The sequence below is a fragment of the Camelus bactrianus genome, chromosome 3 (assembly GCF_048773025.1).
Source record: "Camelus bactrianus isolate YW-2024 breed Bactrian camel chromosome 3, ASM4877302v1, whole genome shotgun sequence".
Lineage (NCBI taxonomy): Eukaryota > Metazoa > Chordata > Mammalia > Artiodactyla > Camelidae > Camelus > Camelus bactrianus.
Genome location: NC_133541.1, coordinates 57953248 through 57973024, shown reverse-complemented (window position 1 = coordinate 57973024; position 19777 = coordinate 57953248). Strand labels below are relative to the sequence as shown.

The following is a 19777-nucleotide window of genomic DNA, read 5'->3' as shown; positions in this document are numbered from 1 at the left end:
ACAATTTTATGTGCGGGGCTGCCACCTCCCTCGAGGGCCATCTTTAAGTCAAGGGACTATGGTGAGAGGTTGGTTTTCAAGTGCTTGAAAAGCTGCTCCTTTATCAACCTCTACAAGTAGAGAAAATAGTGAACACTTTAGTGAAATTGTTTGGAAAGAAGATGCCCTAATAGAGGATCTTCTTGTTTTCATCTTTCTACCTAATTTTTATTTAGTTTCTTATTTAGTTATTTAAATTTAGGCTTTTACATCCTTGACCCAGAAAAATCTGAAATAGTATCAGAGGCTGTTTTTCTCCTAGTAGAAAAGTGTGAGCTAGGAGTCAACCTGGAGTTAACTGGTCTACTACAGAAATGAGTGGACAGACATCAGGTTCATTCACTAAGAACTCTCTTTGGAACAGTGACCCCAGTTGTCCATCCTTTCATTTCTCTCCTGTATATAAAACATGATTTCTGAGTCTAAAGCTGGGAGACAGCTGTCGGAAAACTTAAAAAGAGGGAGAGCTTGGGTTCCCAATGTGGAAGTAGGCGTCACTGAATAAAAACCCTTCTCATTTTGCAAATGGAGGTGTTCTTGCTACCTGCTCCCTTATCTTCCACATAACTTAGAGTTTCCAGTCAGTCCATCCTTTCAAAAGAGAAGACTTGGTGAAAATCAACTTACAAAGAGACTGAAGAAACCACACCAGTTAAGTATATTAATCGATCTAGTGTTTCATCAGATAAGTAGACAATCGCTGATCATTTGAAGTCAACAACACAAAGCAGAAGATCCAAAATCAACGCATAGAATAACTGATACAAGACTAAGCAAGCATGATTCGTGGAATAGAGAGAACTTTTTAAAAAATATTTTAATAAGAAACATAAAGAAAATGATATTCATAAAACTAGAAAATGTCACTTTGAAAAAGTTTATGGGTATGAAAAATGTGATTAGAAAAAAAAATTTAATGTAGTAGAAGAATAAAGTCAGAGAAATCTTCCAAAACTTAGATCAAAATATAGTGACGTGAAAAACACAAGATTATGTTTAGCAAACATGGAAAACCAATTTAAAAAATTGAACATAGGACTAATTTTGTAGATCCAGGGAAAACAGAAATTGGAGAACAGTAACAAATAAGTCTTCATGTGAAATAAATTAATTAATACCAACAAAATGAACACAAAGCAAATGAATATATCCAAACAAATTCTAATGAAATCTGAATATAGAGAAAAATCCCAAAATCCATAAGAAGGGTAACATGTTAACCCTAAAGAAGCAAAAATTGGGTTGGCTTCAGACCTCTCAAACAATGACAGTATACATTAGAATTAAATAAAGAAATGAATGTACCTTTACATTTCTAGGGATACATGAATTTGAACTTAGACTTCTTTTACCAGCCAGATTTTATTCATGTGTAGGGACAATTTTTAAGACAGCAATTCAAAATAATATTTTTCTTCCTCCTTTCATGAAAATTACCTGAAGATGTCCTATGGCAAGTGAAAACAGGATATGAAAAAGAAACAGCCTCCAATAAAGAATAGGAAGGAAGAAAGGAAAGAAGGAAAGAAAAAAGGAAAAGAAGTCCCAGGAGGTAGCTTGCAGCAGACCTGGAAAGCAGTCAGCCCAACTCAGAACGAGAAATCAGAGGACTTAATGAAACTGTCTTCAAGTATCATGGAAATAAATTTCAATTAAAATACAGAAAGATTGTGATCATATGGTGGATATGTTGATATTTCTGTCAACCAGAAAAAAAAAATTCAGGAAAAATAAGAGAAAGAGAGGGGGAAAAAAGCTCTGTAAATATGAAGCATCTAAATGTGACATGATTTTAAGCAACTGATAGAATATGTTCAATATTCAAAGGAAGTCCATCTGACCATGATGCTAAAACAGTCTCCATAATATGGCACATTTTGGGGAAGCAGAATAACATTTTTCTACTTGGTTCTGCAGTGAAAAATATTCATATAATCATGTTATTGTAAATGCTCTTCATTTTCCAATTCTTGCAATCAACTAAATACAAGACATTGGATAATTAATATAAAGATGGCATTATCACCCCAATTCTTCATCCCTTCATAAATCCTCATCCTTTGTCACATGTGACTTTGGATCTTCCTGTAAAGGAGGAATTTATTTCTCTCATTCCTTAACTTTGAGTTTGGAGATGTGACTTGGTTTGGCCAATTGAGATGAAGTGAGGTGATAGTGAGCCTCTTCTGAGCCTAGTCCTTAAGAAGTCTTGTATGTTTCACTTTTGTGAACTTCAGTTGTCACATAGGCGAGATGCAAAAGATAGTTGCTATACCCTCAGCTTGAGTCCCAGAATGATCACACAGGGGGCGAACTTGAGCCCAAACCTCAGTAAGGAGCCAAGTATGGCGAGATCTTTAGGTCAAAGCCAAGCTCCTCCATGAAGCCTGTTGAGATCTCCTGACACCAACAAAACCCCTCACTGAGACTTGGATGTTGGGGAGATAAATACATGCATGTTGTGTGCCATGGAGGTTTGTGATTGTTACACAGAACTGTAGCTTTCATCAACTGATACATTCACCACCATAGAACAGAATGTGTTGAAAAAACATAAATAAAATTTTGATAGTGAAAAAAATAATAGGACTATAGAAGCAGGAAAGAGACATGAAAAGTGATATATAGCCTTAATGTCTAAAGCTTATGAACAAATAGTGGGTTTAAATATACTGGTTAAGATTGTAAATGTAATCAGTTGAAGAAGGAAAATAATTAGATAACTAAGAAAATTCAGAAGGCACAGAGAATAAGAGGAGGTAGTTTCTGGAGATCATTTTTTCATTTGTATAATGAGTTACTATTGATAATGAATAGAATAAAAGCCATAGGTTAAATACTTGTAATCCACAAAATTATGTACATATATATATATGTAATATGTATTTTACGTTTTATTTAATATATATGGCAAGTAGATAAAAATAAAGTATCAACTGTATTTAATTATGTATGGTTACAGCAGCCTCCGTATTTCTTAAAGATATGAATTTATATAGATAAGTGGTAGTATCTATAAAGAGATCTACAGGCTTCAAAATGTATTTGTATATTCAGTAAAATAGATTAATCAGTAGATCTTGGTCCTTCTCTATCTCTCTGTGATTTAACCAAAATGCTTTAAATACTGTGGTACCCTGGGTATGGATTTTACTTTGGAAAAATATTAATATCACTTCTGCAGATAACTCTGTAGTCCATTTAAGTTAGACTGCATAGGTCTTTCTTCATCCCCTGAAACACAGAAGGAGATTTAACGAGGGTAGGGAAGTAAGTTGCTGTGTAAACTCAAATCAAACTGAGGGCCAAATTAAACAACCAAATTAAGTAGATGGGGTTACACTTACATTTACTATTTACTGATATTTAGCCCATTTTACGAGTGATTGGATTTTATTAAAAGGAACTAAATTATTTTTCTGCATTAACCTAATAATAGCATAACAGCAATGCAGTTTCTAATCAGACCCATTCTGCTCTAACATAGGACCATTTGTTAATGTGCTTGTTATGGAAATAGCCAATTATTTTAATCAGGTTCATTGGAGATGATGGAAATTGTTGCCCTGAAGGCTTACTTTTACTATGTGAAATTACATGGTAAGTGATTAATGGAATGGAGATCTCCATCTTAGTGTATAGTAAAAGAAATTAATAATAAAACCCTCCTTTTATATATGTGTGTGCACATGTGTGTTTAGTCAGACCTCTCATTTAGGAGCCGAGAGAACTAGAGAAAATTATTTCATGATTTTAATGTGAAAATTACAACCTCTTAAATAGATCCTAAGAGTGCAGGAAACATACACATCAATATACTTTATGAACTTACTGCAGAAAAATTTCTGGGAAATAATATCTATTCGGGAAGGTATGGATAACTCCAGTTATAGTTTAATAATCTTCATATTTCTGATAGCCATCTGTATCAGAAATAAATCCAATCTGAAACCAAAAATATATGAGCAATAGAAAATCTTGCTGTTAAACGACGTTTTTTCCCATTCATCTTCATTTAAGGCTTCCTGCAAAGCCTTCCTTGAGTGATGAATATCACCTGCGAAGCAGGAGGTGAACTACTGTGAAAAAACAGTATTTTTGTCATTTTTATGAATACAGCACCTTCTATTAGTATGTTTTATTAAAGTGCTCTGTCTTTCCACTAAGGCCTGCCTCATCTCACTTGGGCAGCATGGCTCTCACTTCGAGGTGTAAGTATAAAAGAAAACAAACCCTCTCTGATGTGCATTTGAGAAGGCTGATGTCCCTCATTAATTCTGTGGGCCTGCCTTTGTGATACAGTGTATGTGGGATGTGTGTTTGTGTGTTCGTGTGTACATGGATTCATGTATGTGTGTAGAGCTGAGTTCACAGATGAGAAATAAGTGAGTCATAAAAAGAACCTTGACATGATCACTGCCTTCAACATCTCTGTTGAGACATAATTGCCATCCAATACAATATAACACACATATTTAAAATGTACAATGTGATACATTTTGACATATGTATCCATCTATCAAGCCATCGTTTTAATCAAGATATTGAACATTTCCATCACCCCCAGAAGTTTCTCCCTACCCCATTGTAATTCCTTCTGTCTGTCCCTCCAACTTTATCACAGATTACTGATTTTCTTTGTCTCTATGAATTAGTTTGAATTTTTAGAAATATATGTAAACAGAATTTATAAGTATAGTCTCTTTTTTCTCTGTTTTCTTACACAATTATTTTGAGAATCATTCATGTTGTTATATCAGTAGTTCACTATTCTTTATTGCTGAGTAGTACTCAGTTGGATAGATACACCAATATTTAACTAGCTGTTCGCTAATTGAATTGATTGATATTGGGTTGTTTCTTGTTTTTGGATATTACAAATAAAGCTACTATGAATGTTCATACATGTCTTCAAATGGACATAAGTTTTTACTGCTCTTGGTTCAATACCTAGGAGTGGGTTGGCTGGATCATGTAGTGTTTATGTGTTTAAATATTTGAGAAACTGTCGAACTCTTTTCCAAACTAATTGTACTGTTTTACATTCTGATCAACAGTATATGAGAGTTAGTTCCTCCACATCCTCACCAACACTTGGTATATGATCAGTCTTATTTTAGCCATTGTAATAGTTGTGTAGTGGTATTGTTTTCGGTTTTAATTTGTGTTACTCTTTGACAAATGATGTCAAACATCTTTTCATGTTTACCTATCCATTTTTTTTCATTTTTCTGAAGTTGAAATATTTTGCCCATTTTTTTTGAGTCATTTGTTTTCTTATTGCTGAGTTTTGAGACTTTATATGTTCTGGATACAAGTGCTTTATCAGATATTTGATTTGCAAATATATTTTCCCGGTCTGCAGTTTGTCTTTTCATTCTCCTAAAATTGATTTTGAAATACACAAGTTTATAATTTTGTTAAAATACAATTTATCAATTTTGGTGACTCATGCTTTTAATGTCATATCTAAGAAATCTTTGCCTGAACTGAACCTTGAAAGATTTTATCCTATACTTTTTGTAGGTTTAGGTTTTATTCTTAGATCTCCAATACATTTTGAGTTAACTTTTGAATATGGTATAAGATATGGATCTGAGGTTTTGGTTTTGTTTGTTTTTGTCATATAGTTATTTAAATAGTTGTTCTGGAATCATTTATTGAAAAGACTACACATATCTACAGAACTACATTTACAGTTTTTGTAATCATGATGTGATAATGTGTGGTTTTCCTCGTGTCCTTTCCATGGGATTTGCTGAGTTGCCTGGATCTGTGGATATAGTTTTAGTCATATTTGGAAAAATGTTGGCCACTATCTATTCAAATATTTTTCTGCCCACTGTTTTCAGGGACTCTAATCATATCTCTTTTAGGCTGTGTATCTATATGTGTGTGTTTCCCAAAATTCACTGATGTCCAGTTTCTTTTTTTTTTTGGTCTGTCTGTATTTTATTCTGTAGTTTCTATCTTAAAAATTTACTAATTGCTTCTTCGGCAGTATCTAATTTGGTTTCTTTTTTTCTAGTGTACTTTTCATCTCACATATTGTAGTTTTCATCTCTATAAATTCAGTATAATCTCTTTATATTTTCCTTGTCTGCACTTAACATTTTCAATATGTGGAATATAGTTATAATAACTATTTTAGTATTGTATGCTAAATCTAAAATCTGGCTTGTTTCCTGCTTTTTTACATGTCTATTAATCTTGACTGGATTACGGACATGAATTTTACCTTGTTGAGTATTAAATACTCTGTAGTCCTATATATCTTCCTAAGCTTAGTTCTCTTACACAGTTAAATTACTTGTAAATGGTTTGATTCTTCTGGGGCTTACTTCTAAGATTTGTTAGATGGAACCAATGAGGTGTTTAGTCTACAACCGGAACAGTTGTAGAACTTATCTGGCTTATTACTAGCCTTTCTTTCCTAATGTCCAGTGCCTTGAAAACTGTTGTCTCGTATGTTTGATCTCTTTTATTGTTTTGGTTGATTCTGGCAGGAAGGCAAATCTGGTCCCTGTATGACATACTGACCAGAAGGAGAAGTTCTCTTGGATCCTGTGTTGTCACTTTTAGTGAAGAACATGTCAGTTTGCCATCCTTAACAATAAATATGGGAAAAAATAAAATATGAAAAGTAGTTAGTTGTAGGCAGCAGTTTTTGGCACTGAGGAGTGAGTTGGTTGCTGAAGCAGATTCTTCTGTGGTAGCCTTGAGTGTGGCAGATATTTTGTTGCCTCTAGCTCTGCCAGGCATCCAGGGATCCAGGAAACCTCCTCGAATTGTGTCGCAGGATTCTGGGATTGAGGGCAGTGTAGCCATGCAGCTCTTTCACTTTGATGAGAACGGAAATGCCTAAGAGTGTTAACAGGAGGATTCTCTGCGTTCGCCAGCCATAATGTGCGTCTGTCACCTATAGATTTCAACGATCTCTCAGGCGAGATGTATAGAGAGTCAGTGAGCTGCTTTAAAAAAAATAGTAAATGTCACCATTTTAGAAAGCAGTGTACTGAGAGTATCTGTTGAATTATCCCATTCAGTGGATCAGAGTTTCCATGGGCTTTGCAATTATGGGAATAAATACTATCTTCCATGTCCCTCCAAGGAAAGGCTGCTCTTCTGTAGAATATTGATGAAAATCCTACCCACTTATTTACTCTGATGATAACCCCAAAAGTAGACATACATGAGTACAGAAAGTCTCATTAAAAATTTACCTGCATTTTCCTCCTGCAGCATAATCAAGAAACAGTCTACAGAATAATATAAATATGGATTAAGCTGTATTATAAGAATGTGGATAATTCTTTTTACATTCCTTAAAGTTTACAACACATTTTTTCTCGCAAGTTACCTCATTTAATTCTTACAGTAGCTTTAAAAATATAATAGAATTAACCATTTTAGACATCATTTTTAATTATGCCTATGATATAAAATTTCAAAAAATATTGAAATGTAAAAGCAGGACATATTCTTATTGTATTACCAGAATATCTACTTATCTGTGAGAGTTTGATTTATAGAGTAATTTTTAAGAAATTATTCCAGAGTTATGTAAAATTATTTTTCCATATATACAGTTTGTATGTGTTTATCAGTGCCTATTATTCTATTGCAGCATGGCCTATATACTTTCAGTGGTTCATCATTTTTAATTACTGTCTATTTTTTTTTAACGTCATGGTCATTGAAGAGAAAAATAATTCAACCTAGTGAGTTGAAAGTAAAAGCCTCTCTTGGTAAAATTATACTTTAAAAAGACCTATTGGTGTTAAATCTTTCTACTTACAATTTGTATATGAAGTGAAGTAAGTGCTTAACTGACAGTTTCATCCATATTATATCTTCAAAAAGACTATGAATTAAATTGCTGACAGGATTGCAGATTGGTACAAGCACTGCACATCCAGTTGGGCATTATCTACTACAATATGTAAATGACTCAGCCATTTCATTTCAGGGTAAACCCAGAGAAAATTCAATATGCTTATGTACAAGCATGCTTGTGGATGCTTTTATTTTCAGCAATAACACAAGTGCCATTAACAAGAAAAAGGGAAATGCATCGTGGGCTATTTTATAGTGAAGTATTATAAAGCAGTGAAAATGAACTCACTGCAGCCATCTGTGAAAACATTGTGAGTGAAGCCACAAACAAAAGAACACATACTGAATGGTTTCTTTTTTTACTCCCTAGTATTAAAGTTCAAATACAGGCAAGAACAGAAGATGCAGTTTAGGAATGCATATTCAAGTAATGAAACTCTAAACCACATAAAACATGAGCATGTGACTGGCATAATAAGCAGGAGCTCAGTTACCTTTGTGAGGATGGAAGGGAAGTTGTAAATGGAAAGGGCACAGGGAGGTTCTTGGAGTTTCGGCACTGTTCTTGTGCTTGGACTCCGGTGGTTGTTACACAGGTCGTCTCTTAATAATTCATCTAACTCGATGGTTGTGTGTACTTTTCTGTATGATATCTTGCAAATAAAGATTTAAAAATACTGTGGATTGTCACCTTTGAAAAATGAATATTTCTACTGTACAGCTATAAAATATATCCATGTTCTTTGTAAAGAAAGAAACAGAAATAAATGGGTTCTCTCCATCAGAATGTAAAGTGAAAAATCATGTATAAAAGAACGTAGGGACCAAAGAAATACATTTCTAAATAGACAAGCAGTTGTGGACTTTAGGAACAAATTTAGAACAGATGCCCATGAAGCCCAAACCACTTAAGAGTTTGAGAAAAATTGCTAAAAGGAATAGAGGAATTGGAGGGAAAAAAAGTATTCCAAGCTAAGACTTTAGGAGTGGGGTCTTTGGCCTAGAGCAGCAATACTAATATTACTCGGACATTATAAACGTTTTGAGATCGAGGACCGTGTATTACCCTTGTCTGTCTTCCTCAGCACGCAGACTGGTACCTCGAAGGCAAATATGAAGGGAAGCTGAGGAGGGAGTGTTCCTGTTTTCCAGTGGTGCTAGAGGTAACTGGTGAATAGTACAGATTTTTGAGACAGATCATCTGGGTTTTAATCTCAGTTTTACCACCCCTGTGGCCCTGAGCAAGTTATTTACATTTTCAATGTCTCAATTCTGTCATCTGTAGAACAGTTATGCTAATAGTAAGTAGCTCAGAGGGTGTGATGTTATATACGAAATTCTTAGAACAGTGTTTGGCACATAGTCCAAGTGGGTGGATGTGCTAATTGATGTCAATCAGTTGTCATCCTGGAGAGCTGTTTGTCCATACTTAATACAAGTTACTGGGTTATTTTTAAGAAATTAATTCTAGAGTTAAATGAAATTATTTCTCTGTATGTGCAAAATATAAGTGTGTATCAGTGCCTGTTTTTCTAATTGAACTATAGTTGCTTTACAGTGCGTTACTTTCTGTACAGCACAGTGATTCAGTTATACATACATATATATATATTCTTTCTCATATTCCTTTTCCAAGTTATTACAAGATACTGAAATTAGTTTTCTGTGCGATAACAGTGGGACCTTGTTGTTTATCTACTTTATATATGGTAGTTAGTAACTGCGAATTCCAAACTCCTAATTTATCCCTCCCCCTTCCCCTTTCCCCTTTCGTAACCATAAGTTTGTTTTCTATGTCTGTGAGTCTGTTTCTGTTTTGTAAATAAGTTGACTTGTATTATTTTTTCTTAGATTCCACGTGTAAGTGATATCATATGATATTTGTCTTTTTCTGTCTGACATACTTCACTTATTGTGACAATCTCTAGGTCCAACCACGCCGCTGAAAATCAGTGCCTGTTATTTAAATGTGGCATTGCTTACATGCTTCTAGTGGTTCATCACTTTTAGTATAAGTTGCGGGGTTTTTTTAAGTCACTGTCATTGAAGAGAAAAATATTTCAGCCTCATGAATTAGAAGTTTTAATTCATTCCCTTAAAAGTCTCTCTCAATAAAAAAAATATATCTTAAAGTGATATATTGTTGTTAAGCCCTTCTGCTTATGACATGTATACGAAGCGAAATAAATGGTTACCTGCAAGTTTCATGCATAGTATATCCTCAAAAATATTGAATTAAATTGCTGAGAGGAGTGCTGATTTCCCCATAATTTCTTTATGTCTCTTTGTAATTCTTCTCAAAATCTTAAGTCGTTTGGGCTTAATGGGCATCTGTTCTAATTTTATTCCTGGAATCTACAGCTGCTTGTCTATTAAGAAATGGATTTCTTTAGCTCTTGCATAGCCAAAGTATACATGCAAGCGTAACTGTATAAATAATACATTGAAGCTTACATAGAGATAAACTTGAAAGATTATGAACTGCTTTGCTGAATTCAAGCAACGAATTTTAGTTTGAGCAAAAGCCTGCGGAAGACTCATTTGTCAATAATGATTTTCTACTGTAGGTAGTTTTCCTTGGGGGTCTGCTGAATATAGAAAATGGAAAGCATGACCATATGCTGAAAATTAAAGTGCTTATATAATAAGAAAGAAAGAAAATACGGCGAAATCATATTCTAGTTGACAATTCAAGGAAAATTCCCACATAAAATACAGGATGCTCAGGTAAATTTGAATTGCAGATAAACTATTTGTTGATAAAATATGAGTGAACTATTGCATGGGCATTTTGTATTTTTATCTGTTAAATCTGGCAACCCACATATTAGGAAGTCTGTATGCATTTCAAACCAAGCTAAATGTTTAGATACACACTAGGGTGATCATGTTACATGGTCTGAGTGATATGGACTCAACATAAATTTCCCTTCTGACTTCTGAATTATTTTTCCACAGTGTTACTTACCAGTGATGAAATTCTAGAGTGAATGAGCTCTTTAAAACACAGATCTCTTCAATTCCATTCCACACTTCTTGAATTCTCTATTAACTCCCTGATATCTAAGGACTGAACTTCAAACTCCTTGATTTGTAAAGCCATAAAAATCTGGTCCCAGACTACCTAGTAACCACCATCCCTAATAGTTCCACACACATAGTCACATGCATATCCAGACAATAAAAGTGTTCAGTTCTCGCTGAAAACATTGTGTCCTTTTATGTTCCTTCTTATTTTAACACATCTAAAAATTGCCTGCATATCCTTTAAGCAGCAACCAAGTATTACCTTCTTTAAGTAGTCTTCCACATCTCCTTTGGGCAAAGCCATTGCCTCATCTATGATCACAGGACGTTTTGTCCATAATGGTGTATTTCACTATATTATAATTTTACTATAGTATAATATTTTCATAGTTCACTATATTATAGCTATTTCTCTGAGTAGAATTATGGAAGATGAATCTCTCAGAACAGGAACTCTATCTGTCCACTGATGTATTTAATTATATATTTTATTTAGAGCCTGATTGATAGAAGGTGCTCATCACAGTTTTAATGAATGAATGAGTGAGTGAGTGAACGGATGGGTGAACTCAACCATGTAGATCATAGCTTTGCTTCGCATGTGATTCCTGTCTCATTTAGCCAGTTATGGGTTTTTTTTTAACTCACTGTAGAAAAAATCCAAAATAATTGATCATTGGTATTGAGCACTAAAAATAGAGAGCTGCAAGCAAACTAATTTAGCATGCATGTGACAGAATAGAGTGATTAATTTTGGATAAAACATTATGAATATGCAAATGTATATAAATTATACATAGTAAAAATAAGAAATTGAAAAATACATGACTTTTACACTTGGAACCAAGAACTATGGGACAATGAGAAGTCACCCTCAGATAGGTAGAATAATGAGATGTATATTAATTTAGAGAAATAACTTTTCAGATTAATTACTTGTAACTTAACATAACTCAGAAGCATTTTCTCCAGGCAGCTAGACTCATCTAAAACTCAACGTTCTCTGTCTTGCTAGACTAATTAATGATATTTGAATTTTCTTTGAGAAACTGTGCATTCATTCTCCTGTTAGAGCGCTTGTCACTGTACACTGTAACTGATTATTTTCTGGTGAATCTACTGTACTATAAGAACCTTGAGAAAAGTAAGGGAACATGATATATTAATCTTTGCATTCTTAGCACCTCACAGAGAACTAAAGATGGTTGAATGGATGGATGAATAGATGGACTTCATACACAGAGGTTCTACACAGTGTTTGGCAACCCTGACTATCCTTAGAATCCCCAGGACTTCTGTATAAACAATATTACTGCCTCCATTCCACCCAAGTCCATTTAAATCAGAATCTCTGATGTGGAATCTTTGCATTGGTATATTTTAAAAGTTTGGGCTTTGAGAAGGACTGTTGTTCTAAATCCATTTTCCTCTGTAGAACCCCTTTAGAGGTATGCTGGTACACTTGCCCTAATCAAGGGACTCACTGTGCAGTACAGTTGATGACTCCTCAGTTCTGTCTTACCAATCAACACATACGTACTGCAGGATAAGTTACTCTGCTGCATGCCCCTAAGGTAATGTTCTTCGAGATGGTTTGCTGTTCAGTGAAAATTTTTACAGAGACATTGGTTCTTTTTGGCTTCTACTGCGTCTTTCTTGTAGCTTTTATTTATGAATTTTTCAAGGCCTCAGATATTTGAAGTGTAGCACTCTCTTGATTGCCCCTCCCCCAACCCTTCTTCTTTCTTCCCTGGTTTTGGCTTTACAAGTATCCTGGAAAAGCTATTTTATCGTATTGGCCAAATACCTGACTAAGGCAAATAAAACCTTTCTGAATTAATTTTATATGGAAACATCCTGGAGAATTGGGCTGTAGCTGGATACTAGTAGCAAATGTTTTGAATGAAAATTGAGATCTCAAAACGTATGTTAGGGTGCCAGGATCCAGATAAGCCTAGAGTATTATCTTTGTGAGTAAGCAGTGATGAATAAATACCTCTTGGATTTTTTTACACTATTATTGGTAAGTGAAGGTTATCAATAAATTATTATAAAAGGTTTGTGTGTGATATGTTCTGATTGAAGAATGCTCTTTTTAATTTGCCACTTTAAAATGAATTACTAGTGATACAGCAAAAGGCCAGATCAAAAGGAAGTTCAGTCACACAAGATTAACAATATACTGACTGGTTCCAGGGATGATTGAGAAATCCTGTAGATAATTCTGATTATGACTGAATTTATGATGAAATTCAGTATCTGAGTAGGGGGACAGAATTCCTAGAAATTCAGTGTAATTTATTCAGCCTTGAAAGAGAAATTGAAAAACCACAGACTTTAGATAAGAAAAAATAATAAAAAGTCAAATTTTAAAAGGCAATCACTCACCAGAGGCCTGGAGAATATTTAATAGCTAATGGGGAGCCCAGGGAAGACCTGTTGTTAAGGATCAAAAATAGCAGGCTCTTGAAAATAAGCTCTTGCCAGCTAATTAACAGTCAATAACAATATTGCAGGAGGAAAGACTGCTCAAGGGAAGGGAATAAGGAAGTCGAATTTATCTTTGCAAAGGAAAATAGGCTTAATTATGGTGTCCTTTTAATATATCAAAATGAGGGTGCTCAGCCTGAGAGTCAGTTGTTCTTTCTTGAAGCTCATGGGTCCTGGATGTACTTGGGGATGGAAAGAGATAGTTTCGTGATTAAGTTGCTTTTTCTCCAGTCAAGAGGAGGTCACATGGATTTCCATCCCCAAGAAAGAACGGATATCCTCGTCTAAATGGTGGGCAGTATTCGAAATATCCTAAATCAAGTTGGCAAAAGTAAATCTAGTGGAGCTACTGGGGTCAGATGGCATTGACACAGGAGTCTGGAGAATCTTGAGGGTAAATTGGGACACTGATGGCCCAAGAGTACAGCCTGCAATCATTCCTATTCTGCACTTGCAAAGGTGAGCCAGCTTTCAAGCCAAGCAATTAATTAGTTGTTTAGTTAATCAATTAATTTTGAAAGTTTGGACAGGATGCCTTAGCAAATCAGACTCCAAAAATCTCCATTTCATCTCTGGCCAGCTGGTGGAATCTATCATGAAGAAAGGAATTACTGAATATTTAAGTATAATTATCTGAAAAGAAGCAGCATGATTTCTGTGGCAAGAAATTATGCCCAGAGAAGCCATGGTTTTTTTAAAAGCACAAAGAAATGAACTAGCAAATATAATTTTGAATTTTCAAAAACTCTCTGACAGCCTACCACCCAGAGTCAATTTCATGAGCTTTGGGCCTATAATTTGCATGATGATGGATCAAAAAACACCTAGAAAAAAAGACGAGAATGCAGCTGTGTGGAAGTTCATGCGTACTCAAAGTGACCTTAATGAATCTGTGTTTTTCAATTACTGGAGGAGACTTCCCATAGGGACATCTCCAGAGTATGTCTGGGTTGGCATTATTTATGTTAGCAAAAAGCCAAGCCAAAGGGAAAAGACTACCAACACACCTTTACAAATCTGCATAAGGTGGGCTAAGGGCGACAGAAAGAGAATGAGTTATACATATAATATGAATAAACCTGTGTAAGTAGTTACAACAAATCTAAGGGTCTGGAAATCCTTGCAGAGTACTTCTTTGTTTCAAAGATATGCACGCTGTTGTGACCAACTATCTCTTCTCTTCTCTACCTCTCCTTCCTTCCTTTACCTTGCTTTTTAATTCCTTCACACACACACACACACACACACACACACACACACAAAGTGCATTGTGAGTTTATATCTGGAAATCCATGTTCAGCTCTAGTCACTACCTCAGTCAGCTTGAGGGTGGGCAGCAAGGTTTTATGTTCTCAGTGAGGAATCAGGACTCTGCTAGGTGTCTTGATAATAGAATCCAATTTTGAATGAGGCCATTTTTTTTTTTTACAACAGTTCTCAGAAAGAAGTTATAGAAGTAAAAACCTCAAATATCATAGCTATTATTATTAGAAATGAGCTATAAAAGTGGCCAAATATGGAAATTCCTATTTTATATGAGGATTGCTATGCCAAATTTTTCTTAGTTATAAAACAATTTAGTATATTTCAGTATATTTGGAATAGATCAGGACTTTTTTCTGGAAATAATAATGTCTTGATCTATGACAAAGAGAAATGTACATGCAAAGGAGTTTAACCTTCATTTCATTACATTTTATTCTGTGAACATTTGTACCTACTCTTTAATTAAACATGATTTATTCAGATTGAGATCTGTTTTCATTTAGATTGCTTGCAGTGTTAATCACAGTGCAAATAACCTTCATTGCTGAAAGAACTCTTGCATTATACTAATATATAAACGTTTCAATGTAATTCTCATCTGTGGTGTGTGCCTACATGTTACTAGATGTGAATGGAATGTTTTACTTATTTTGCTACTGTGTTAAAGTCTGTAACTCATTTAATATAACATTTATATTTTTATGAATTTAGATAAACATAGTTTTTTGAGTTAAATTTTTTTAATGCACAAACAAGAAGTCCATTTCTTATCACAGACTGAGTATGGATAGAAAGCATTTTGACTTCAGCAAATGCAATTCCAGTTTATTCCATCTCATGTTAACTTCTTGATAAAGGTGTAACTGTATTGTTAGAAACAAATGTTCTTAATTAAAACTTCTTTCATTGATGATTATAGATCTGACCTGATGAACAAATAGAAGTTCAAAGGTTCAAAGGTTGATGTGGCTTAATTAAATTCACAGGTGCTACTTATTGTGTAAAGACTTGGAAGAAATAAGGTAGAAAAGAACAACAGTGCCTGAATATTCTTAATAGTATATATTAAAAACTCTTGATTGTTCGACCCACTGTGAAAACTTCCTTCTATTAACATTTCAAAGAAGCAAGAGCTAGGTTTTATTTTACCGGTGATATAGTTCAGTATTAAATTTAGAAATGTTTTGAGTACCTGAGAATTAATATGTATAGGTACCTATTAGCATCAAATCCTGGGTGGGTCTCTGTCCTGGCTGGCTTCATTTATTTCTTAAATCCATCCCACGTATGGCTTCACAAGGGCCTTCTAGAGTACGGGGATACAGAGGGTGCCATCCCAGCCAGCTCCAAGTCTTCAGTGCCAAAAAATAAAGGCCAGCTTCTTTATCTGACCCTAAGGGTTCATGGTAATCTGGTCCCCGTCTACATCCTCAGACTTGGTTCCCAGCACTCCCCTTCCCACTCTCTGCTCCAGACTGTGCTATTCATGAACTGGACACATTGTCATACCATGAACATTTGTCTGCAAAGGTGTGACTCATCCTGGATCCCTGCTTGAACATATACCACCATCCTCATCCTGTTTTTATTAACCCTAATTAAAACTTTCCTTCAAGTCCAAGATAAATTCTATTTCCCTTATGTGGTCGTTTCCAGACATTAATATTCAGTTTCTTCCCTATAAGTATTTAAAAGGTAGCTTTTTATGTCTAACTTTACAAAATAAGGCAATACATTCTTTAAGATAGGAAGATTAAGTAGGAAGATTTAACTTCTTATCAACCACTGACGTTATTCTCACCTAAAACAATTGCAGTAGATATAATACAGGGAAAGGCATGTTAGTCATATTCCAAAGTAGCCAGCTATTGCCACTGCCTCGCACTGAGCTGGCAAGAAAATGCGTAACACAGTGATTTTTGTTACCACTTTCAAAATTTGATGGAAATATTTTGCATGTTGGTCCAATATAAATAAAGACTAAGTGAAATTTTGTAAAGACTAAAAAAGAACTAAATATTTCATCAGATTAGAAAAATAAATAAATGACATATTCTTCCTTTCCCTTCCCTTCCTTCCTTCCTGGAGAGTTTTAATGTCAAATATTTGGGAGTATATTATATTTTGTAGTACATAGCTATTTTTAAAAATTATCAGAGTCTGATTTTATCCAATTATTTGATGTTATAAAGTGCAAATTATTTAGATTCTTTTTAACCACAGTCATGAATTGTCTTCACTCTAAATCTGTAGCAATTCACCAGAAACTAAAAAGGATGGCTTTCAGAGAAAGTGATCACCTGCCTAAGGAAGTTTAGAACAAGCTTTGCCGTAAACTTAGAATGAGGGTAGCCATACTGCTTCCAAGAGAAGATGTTGTTGAGAAGAAAGAAGTTAAAGGAAAGGGTAAAATAGGGGGTTTCTAGTATTTTGTCCTTATTTGGTACTGAGGGAGCAGTTTAATAATCATATTGTTTTAAGCACTGTGAAAAACCAGGACTTCGGAATACCTTTTGATACATTGTAGTGTATCAGAAGGCACATTACACATTTGAAATAATTTTTTTTCAGATTGTAGCACTATTTTGTTAGAAATTTCATCAAGGAACATTTATTGGGCACTAGTGGTCTTCCAGATAGATTTGTTGGGGTACAGAGAACAGTGCAGGACAGGTGCTGCATTTGTAAAGCTCACAGACTGACTCGGTGAAAAGGTGCAAGACACATGAACAGAAAGCCCGTAAGTAACACCATCTGAGTGTGTAAGCAGGAGTTGTAGTAATAAGAGCAGAGCAGGAGTTCAGCTGAAGTAGACGACAGGAAGAGACAGCACGGGGGAGCAGTGTGTGCCCTCTGACTACAGGCCTACCTCCCACAGACCCTAGCGTGTGCTGTGCTTACAGGGAACGGTGTGTAAATATCAGTGACTGATATCTGCCTGAATTAGTCACTATTTCTTTTTTTGTTCAAAATCCCATTTGTTGTCTCTGTTGTCCAAAATTAGCATGGAAATTAGTATAACCTGCTAAATGCTTTATGTTTCATGTGATTTTGCATCAGGTATAATAATATAGCAAAGGTAAGTCCCTTTAGTCACCCTAACTTTAGAAACCCTTGAGTGAGATTAGGAAGTGATCATCATTTGCATTTATTATACTTCGCATGTAACGAGCTTTAGCTATTAACTTTAATTTGCTTCTCATCACATTCATCAAGGGTGAACTATTTAGAAACTAAAACATCTCTGTCAGTTAGAATTTTAATGAATTAAGATGAAAGGAGACAGTGTTAATTGGCAGTGGTTGCTGTAGGGGAGGTTTCTAGATCGTATAAGTGAGACCAATTCATTTCTCTATCAGGGTTAATTTGTTTGATTTAATTCTAAGGATACACTGCATATTTCCCCAAACTATTCATATTTACTTTCTGGATTGGAGAGTGGTTTAGTTTTGTTGGTCTTTTATTTGGATTCTCAATTCCACTTCAACTTGATTTAATTTGATTGTTAATAAATTGTCAGTTATAAGCACTGTTTGCATTATTGACTAGACACACACACACACACACACACACACACACACACACACAAAACCTAATAGCATTATTTTGACTTGGTTTTATTTGGAATGCCTAAAACCTTCCAATAACTAATCATTTTTTTCCACCAATAATTCTCTTCCTCTGTTCTATGTTCTGCAGATATAAATGAATGTGAAGCTGAACCTTGCAAAAATGGTGGAATATGCACAGACCTTGTTGCTAACTATTCCTGTGAGTGCCCAGGGGAGTTTATGGGAAGAAATTGTCAATACAGTAAGTATTCATATATACCTGAATATATATATGTATATATCTTTATTTGCATAACCTCCATCTATTATGGAATCTGGGTCAAAGTCAATGTAATTTGCTTCCAGAGTTCATAATGTATTGAAATGGTACATGTCATACTTGTTGTTAATGCTATCCATGTACATATACTCTCCAGGATGGGTGTCACTTAGAGCATGATAGGCATAGGAGTGGTCACCTGATAGTCTCACAGGAGGCCAGCAGTTCCTCAGAGAACCAAGTGCATCTCTCCCATGAGCTCCATTTACACTTTTGAGTATGTGTATGACCTAAATTTCCCCCAGAGTGGATACTCTGGTTCAAACAATAAATTCAGGGCATTCTAACCAGATAGCCTTCATCACAGATAAAAAGTAGAGATTAACGAAGATTCACGTTGAACTGGCCTATACATTGGTAAGAATTTTACGTGCTATTTATTTGTCTTCTTGGAAGCCTAAAACAGTAGGGTCTTGAGACAGTGGGTCAGGTTATAGGACAGTAATTTCCCTGAAGTGTTTACAAATAAGCACAAAGCATCCCTCAAACTAGGGAAAGGTAGTAACAGGATTACAGTCAGTGGGAGGAGACCAGAACTAGGTACAAATGCATGCTAATGAGAACAGTAATTATTAATTGTTGGGCACTTACACAAACTTCATAGAGCTACTGCTTTGATGTATATACTATTACAGCATCGTAACATTATGCAGATTCAGAAGGCAGATGGGGATGAGAATTCAGGTGCAAGAGCTGAGACACGCAGGCTGTGTGCTTTACCCACGCCCTCGTGGTTAGTGACAGAAGCAGGACTGGGAGGAATCTATAATCAGGTCTTTTGAGTCCCAGTTCAACATATTTTTCCATATAGAGTTGAACAAGATAAACGTGAAAGCGCCCTCTATCTCTTCTCTCCCTTACACACACATACACACACACGTACACGTACACATTCACAATCCACCCCCTTCTGCTTTAGCCAGAGTAGCAATTTTATTTCTCACCTTCTCTCTCTTTCTTCCCCCTTACCATTGTTACTTCATAAAATAAAACGAAAAATTAGTGAAGAATTTATTTGGGTTTTATATATAAACAAAATGATCATCTTGGGATTCTTACCACCCTAGTCCTGAAAAACCTTATTAAGATAATGAAATTTTGACTATCAAAGAAATACCTCAGATTGGGGGGTAATTTTTCTAGGCTTTAAAGTAATTGGAGAAGGCAATTGAGCATGAGTTAATAAAGGAAGCTTCAGGCAAGGATGAATGGAAGGAAAGGACCGTCT

At 35.0% G+C, this 19777-nt stretch overlaps 1 protein-coding gene across 2 annotated transcripts in view; it reads left to right on the top strand.

Moving 5' to 3' along the window:
- The window catches only part of EDIL3 (EGF like repeats and discoidin domains 3), a 392867-nt gene that overhangs the window by 206851 nt on the left and 166239 nt on the right, over window positions 1-19777 (top strand). For both annotated transcript variants that reach the window (XM_074360330.1, XM_074360331.1), the window contains one exon: window positions 18358-18471. In XM_074360330.1, coding sequence (XP_074216431.1) covers window positions 18358-18471 — 114 coding nt within the window. The remainder of the gene's footprint in view (window positions 1-18357; window positions 18472-19777) is intronic.